Raw genomic sequence first — 6,854 nt, forward strand, 5'->3', positions numbered from 1 at the left:
ATTGTTCAGATTTTAAATAGTATTAACCCACATTTTAGTTGTATTTTAATGGGGAATATAAAGACCCAAACACGTGAAGACGACATGCTTTATTGTTTAGGCGGTTGGGCAAAATGCGGATTCCATAATAGAGCATGTCGCTTTTTGCGACTATTTTGGCCGTTTTGTTTATCATTAAACTGAACAAATCCGTGTACAGTGTTTCAAACCGAATTTGCAAACAAAGTTAACAATGTGAGATTCTGTATATATGGGGCCACGGGAAATCGTAAGAGAAACTATTCTTTACTAGCCACATCCGGGTTCATCGACCAGATATCTTATTACCTGGATTATGTTCTAATCATTGTGCGCAGCAGACCACAAATTTCACACTCGTTTGTTGTGTTTGTGTTTACCGTTGTTTTAACGAAAGTTCCAGAAATCATTCCAGAAATACTATTAATTTACCTTACAAAAAACAATTTCCCCTCCCCCACCATTAAAATATCAACAACTTGTGAGTACTATTTTCTGTCCTTTTAGTTTAACTTCATAAAATTGAATTCACCAAAACAATGATTTCAAATATTTCTTTTTCACAAACAACAGTTGTAAGGATAAGCACAAGTGGTTACAACACATTTTTTATGACGAAATATATGCTGCATAAGCATAAAAAGCAAAAGGAAAATAATAATACGAGCGTGTCATACATTTGGCCAAAGTTCTTTGATAGTTTATGTCATTCGGCGTCGTAATCGTGTGTTTGTCCTGGTTTCTGCTCATCAGGTGTTTGTTCTGGTTCTTGCTCATCTGGTGGTTGTTCTGGTTCCTGCACATCTGGTGTTTGTTCTGGTTCCTGTTTATCAGGCGTTTGTTCTGGTTCCTGCTCATCAGGCGTTTGTTCTGGTTCCTGCTCATCAGGGGTTTGTTCTGGTTCCTGCACATCAGGAGTTTGTTCTGGTTCCTGCACATCTGGGGTTTGTTCTGGTTCCTGCTCATCAGGAGTTTGTTCTGGTTCCTGCACATCAGGAGTTTGTTCTGGTTCCTGCACATCAGGGGTTTGTTCTGGTTCCTGCTCATCAGGAGTTTGTTCTGGTTCCTGCACATCTGGGGTTTGTTCTGGTTCCTGCTCATCTGCTGCTTGTGCTGGTTCCTGTTCATCAGGCGTTTGTTCTGGTTCCTGCTCATCAGGGGTTTGTTCTGGTTCCTGCTCATCAGGCGCTTGTTCTGGTTCCTGCTCATCAGGAGTTTGTTCTGGTTCCTGTTCATCTGCTTCTTGTTCTCCTTCCTGCTCATCAGGAGTTTGTTCTGGTTCTTCTGGTGTTTGTTCTGGTTCTTGCTCATCTGGTGCTTGTTCTGGTTCCTGTTCATCAGGCGTTTGTTCTGGTTCCTGCTCATCAGGCGCTTCTTCTGTTTCCTGCTCATCTGGGGTTTGTTCTGGTTCCTGCTCATCTGGTGCTTCTTCTGGTTCCTGCTCATCTGGTGTTTGTTCTGGTTCCTGCTCATCTGGGGTTTGTTTTGGTTCCTGCTCATCTGGTGTTTGTTCTGGTTCTTGCTCATCTGGTGTTTGTTCTGGTTCCTGCTCATCTGCTGCTTGTGCTGGTTCCTGTTCATCAGGCGTTTGTTCTGGTTCCTGCTCATCAGGGGTTTGTTCTGGTTCCTGCTCATCAGGCGCTTGTTCTGGTTCCTGCTCATCAGGGGTTTGTTCTGGTTCCTGCTCATCAAGCGTTTGTTCTCCTTCCTGCTCATCAGGAGTTTGTTCTGGTTCTTCTGGTGTTTGTTCTGGTTCTTGCTCATCTGGTGCTTGTTCTGGTTCCTGTTCATCAGGCGTTTGTTCTGGTTCCTGCTCATCAGGCGCTTCTTCTGTTTCCTGCTCATCTGGGGTTTGTTCTGGTTCCTGCTCATCAGGTGCTTCTTCTGGTTCCTGCTCATCTGGTGTTTGTTCTGGTTCCTGCTCATCTGGGGTTTGTTTTGGTTCCTGCTCATCTGGTGTTTGTTCTGGTTCTTCTGGTGTTTGTTCTGGTTCCTGCTCATCAGGTGTTTGTTCTGGTTCTTCTGGTGTTTGTTCTTGCTCATCTGGTGCTTCTTCTGTTTCCTGCTCATCTGGGGTTTGTTCTGGTTCCTGCTCATCTGGGGTTTGTTCTGGTTCCTGCTCATCTGGGGTTTGTTCTGGTTCCTGCTCATCTGGAGTTTGTTTCGGTTCCTGCTCATCTGGTGTTTGTTCTGGTTCTTCTGGTGTTTGTTCTGGTTCTTGCTCATCTGGTGTTTGTTCTGGTTCCTGCTCATCTGCTGCTTGTGCTGGTTCCTGTTCATCAGGCGTTTGTTCTGGTTCCTGCTCATCAGGGGTTTGTTCTGGTTCCTGTTCATCAGGAGTTTGTTCTGGTTCTTCTGGTGTTTGTTCTGGTTCTTGCTCATCTGGTGCTTGTGCTGGTTCCTGTTCATCAGGCGTTTGTTCTGGTTCCTGCTCATCAGGCGCTTCTTCTGTTTCCTGCTCATCTGGGGTTTGTTCTGGTTCCTGCTCATCTGGAGTTTGTTCTGGTTCCTGCTCATCAGGAGTTTGTTTCGGTTCCTGCTCATCTGGTGTTTGTTCTGGTTCTTCTGGTGTTTGTTCTGGTTCTTGCTCATCTGGTGCTTCTTCTGGTTCCTGCTCATCTGGTGTTTGTTCTGGTTCCTGCTCATCTGGGGTTTGTTCTGGTTCCTGCTCATCTGGGGTTTGTTCTGGTTCCTGCTCATCAGGAGTTTGTTTCGGTTCCTGCTCATCTGGTGTTTGTTCTGGTTCTTCTGGTGTTTGTTCTGGTTCTTGCTCATCTGGTGTTTGTTCTGGTTCCTGCTCATCTGCTGCTTGTGCTGGTTCCTGTTCATCAGGCGTTTGTTCTGGTTCCTGCTCATCAGGGGTTTGTTCTGGTTCCTGTTCATCAGGAGTTTGTTCTGGTTCTTCTGGTGTTTGTTCTGGTTCTTGCTCATCTGGTGCTTGTGCTGGTTCCTGTTCATCAGGCGTTTGTTCTGGTTCCTGCTCATCAGGCGCTTCTTCTGTTTCCTGCTCATCTGGGGTTTGTTCTGGTTCCTGCTCATCTGGAGTTTGTTCTGGTTCCTGCTCATCAGGAGTTTGTTTCGGTTCCTGCTCATCTGGTGTTTGTTCTGGTTCTTCTGGTGTTTGTTCTGGTTCTTGCTCATCTGGTGCTTCTTCTGGTTCCTGCTCATCTGGTGTTTGTTCTGGTTCCTGCTCATCTGGGGTTTGTTCTGGTTCCTGCTCATCAGGAGTTTGTTCTGGTTTCTGCTCATCTGGAGTTTGTTCTGGTTCCTGCTCATCAGGCGTTTGTTCTGGTTCTTCTCGTGTTTGTGCTGGTTCTTCTGGTGTTTTTTTTGGTTCCTGCACATCAGGTGTTTGTTCTGGTTCCTGCTCATCAGGTGTTTGTTCTGGTTTTTGCTCATCAGCAGCTTGTTCTGGTTCCTGTTCATCAGGCGTTTGTTCTGGTTCTTCTCGTGTTTGTGCTGGTTCCTGCTCATCAGGACTTTGTTCTGGTTCCTTCTCATCAGGTGTTTGTTCTGGTTCCTGCTCATCAGGTGTTTGTTCTGGTTCCTGCTCATCAGGTGTTTGTTTAGGTTCCTGCTCATCTGGTGTTTGTTCTGGTTCCTGCTCATCAGGTGTTTGTTCTGGTTCTTCTGGTGTTTGTGCTGGTTCCTGCTTATCAGATGTTTGTTCTGGTTCTTCTTGTGTTTGTGCTGGTTCCTGCTCATCTGGTGTTTGTTCTGGTTCTTCTGGGGTTTGTTCTGGTTCCTGCTCATCTGGGGTTTGTTCTGGTTCCTGCTCATCAGCAGCTCGCTCTGGTTCCTGTTCATCAGGCGTTTGTTCTGGTTCCTGCTCATCTGGTCTTTGTTCTGGTTCCTGCTCATCAGGAGTTTGTTGTGGTTCCTGCTCATCAGGTGTTTGTTCTGGTTCCTGCTCATCTGGGCTTTGTTCTGGTTCCTGCTCATCTGGGGTTTGTGCTGGTTCCTGCTCATCAGGAGTTTGTTCTGGTTCCTGCTCATCTGGTGTTTGTTCTGGTTCCTGCTCATCAGGAGTTTGTTCTGGTTCCTGCTCATCAGGTGTTTGTTCTGGTTCCTGCTCATCTGGGCTTTGTTCTGGTTCCTGCTCATCTGGGCTTTGTTCTGGTTCCTGCTCATCTGGTGTTTGTTCTGGTTCCTGCTCATCTGGGCTTTTTTCTGGTTCCTGCTCATCTGGTGTTTGTTCTGGTTCCTGCTCATCAGGAGTTTGTTCTGGTTCCTGCTCATCTGGTGTTTGTTCTGGTTCCTGCTCATCAGGAGTTTGTTCTGGTTCCTGCTCATCAGGTGTTTGTTCTGGTTCCTGCTCATCTGGGCTTTGTTCTGGTTCCTGCTCATCTGGGCTTTGTTCTGGTTCCTGCTCATCTGGGGTTTGTTCTGGTTCCTGCTCATCTGGGGTTTGTTCTGGTTCCTGCTCATCTGGTGTTTGTTCTGGTTCCTGCTCATCAGGAGTTTGTTCTGGTTCCTGCTCATCAGGTGTTTGTTCTGGTTCCTGCTCATCAGGTGTTTGTTCTGGTTTCTGCTCATCAGGTGTTTGTTCTGGTTCTTCTGGTGTTTGTTCTGGTTCCTGCTCATCAGGTGTTTGTTCTGATTCTTGCTCATCAGGTGTTTGTTCTGGTTCTTCTGGTGTTTGTTCTGATTCCTGCTCATCAGGTGCTTGTTCTGGTTCCTGCACATCTGGTGTTTGTTCTTGCTCATCTGGGGTTTGTTCTGGTTCCTGCTCATCTGGTGTTTGTTCTGGTGTTTGTTCAGGTTCCTGCACATGTGGTGTTTGTTCTGTTTCCTGCTCATCTGCTTCTTGTTCTGGTTCCTTCTCATCAGGAGTTTGTTCTGGTTCTTCTGGTGTTTGTTCTGGTTCCTGCTCATCTGGTGCTTCTTCTGGTTCCTGCACATCTGGTGTTTGTTCTGGTATCTGCTCATCTGGTCTTTGTTCTGGTTCTTGCTCATCTGGTGTATGCTCTAGTTCTTGCACATCTGGTGTTTGCTCTGGTTCCTGCTCATCTGGTGTTTGTTTAGGTTCCTGCTCATTAGCAGCTTGTTCTGGTTCCTGCTCATCTGGTGTTTGTTTAGGTTCCTGCACATCTGGTGTTTGTCCTGGTTCTTGCTCATTAGTAGTTGCATCTGGTTCTTGTTTTTCTTTCTCATCTGTTGCATCCGTTATTTGATCATTAACTGCCATCACTTGTGTTGTTAATTTGTTTTCTGTTGCATCTTTTTGTTTTTCTCCAGCAGTTTCTTTGTTTTTCAGGATTCCAGGCTGTTGTTCCTCCTTTTGTTCTGAAATAACAACAATAAAACTGAGTAAAAATCAATAAGAATCATCATGATGCTGTATTTATATGAAAAAAAAATGTTTTAATGTTCTTGGAAAATAACATATGCACGAAATTAACCAAGTGGGACAAAGCATGATATCAATATTTCCTTAATGAATTTTTTGAGGGTTTGGTGTCATTTACAAAAATTGATACACCGAACTTTTACTGATTAAAATCGCATGTTAAAAAGCTTATGCACTATACTCTCTCAAATGAATTCATTTTCCAGGATATAATTACAACGTAAGCTTCCGTTGGAAACAGCTAACATCCCTCCGCTATGGCGCAAGAGCTTAACATTAAGCGCATTTGCTACATCGACAAAGTAAAACATTAGTGTGCCATTTTCAAGTTTGTCACGCCTTATCACTTTTTTTGCGGGTTATGTAGCTTTAACGCCCAAATACAGCTTACATGTCTGGTTTGGAAAGCTAAATATGTTATCCCTTTTTTCGCATCTAGCCTGATTTTGGAAACACAGAAACTAGCACTTATGTTGGATATGTTCAGATCAGAATTAACATATTTAAGGCAAGGATTAAACCTGCATTGCTTATATACTTACTTGTGTATGAAATATATATAAGTTATGAATAAATATAAATGCAATATTGGACAATGTAAGATAATTATTGTTTTCACTTCGTACAATTTATACTCCTTTTGTCGAAACATAGCATTTGTTCCTAGCTGGTTACCCAAAACAATTGACCTCTAGCAGGCTTGTCAGATACTGTTTATTTCGCAATTTCCTGATGTATGAAAGGGTGGGGCGATTAAAAATGAAAAAAAGAACTAGCTTTGCTTTGGTAAAGCAGATAAAATAAGTTTTTAACGTACTGTTTTTATTACTATTTCTCAGCCCATACTATTGTCAATGCAATGCTATTCAGTGGTTTGAAAAAACGTTTTTACCATAATGCAGAATTGTGTTTAGCCTTTTGACCAATGGATAAAAAAATAATGCCCTCTCCGTGCATAAAGGCGTTTGTTCTTATTTATTATTTCAATCAGTTGCAACAATATACTTAAATTAGTACTGTGAACTTACAGCCATATACGACATCACAATATTCTTGCACTATTATAACTCATGACGTTTTTAGTGAAGCACTTTATAACCTGATTGATTTGTTATGTTCACTCTAGCATTTCCGACGATTTCCTTTTTAACTCCGTTAGCGTAGGTCAGCACAATTTTGCTGCAGCGTCCTCTCAGTTGGACAAACAAGCCTTTGGTGTTGGCATCACTTTCCATGTTTACGTTAAGTAACTAACCTTCACGTTACCTATGATTGCAATATAAGATAATTAGCCTGTCTACACAAAACCAGAGGGTTAACACAATGTACTGGTGATTACAGCATTTCTTATGGAAATGACTACATCACTATGTTTTTACTATAGCCTACACAAGCTCTCTAGCAAGTTGATTTCTTTTAGAGTAAGCCTTTTTAATTCCGTGTCTGTTGTTTCGAAGATCATTTTGTAATGGAAAAAAGTAAAAAT

At 43.2% G+C, this 6,854-nt stretch overlaps 1 protein-coding gene across 1 annotated transcript; it reads right to left on the reverse strand.

The window, feature by feature from the left end:
* Positions 1-687: 687 nt before the first annotated feature.
* Positions 688-6,628, reverse strand: LOC145233413 (uncharacterized). Its single transcript, XM_080098138.1, has 2 exons — positions 6,468-6,628; positions 688-5,304 (listed from the first exon to the last, which is right to left on the reverse strand). Exons 1-2 carry the CDS (start codon positions 6,601-6,603, stop codon positions 725-727), a joined length of 4,716 nt encoding a protein of 1,571 aa, XP_079954264.1. The 5' UTR covers positions 6,604-6,628; the 3' UTR covers positions 688-724.
* Between the last annotated feature and the right edge of the window lie 226 nt (positions 6,629-6,854).

Source organism: Phallusia mammillata, chromosome 1 (genome assembly GCF_965637545.1).
Source record: "Phallusia mammillata chromosome 1, kaPhaMamm4.hap1.1, whole genome shotgun sequence".
Taxonomy (NCBI): domain Eukaryota; kingdom Metazoa; phylum Chordata; class Ascidiacea; order Phlebobranchia; family Ascidiidae; genus Phallusia; species Phallusia mammillata.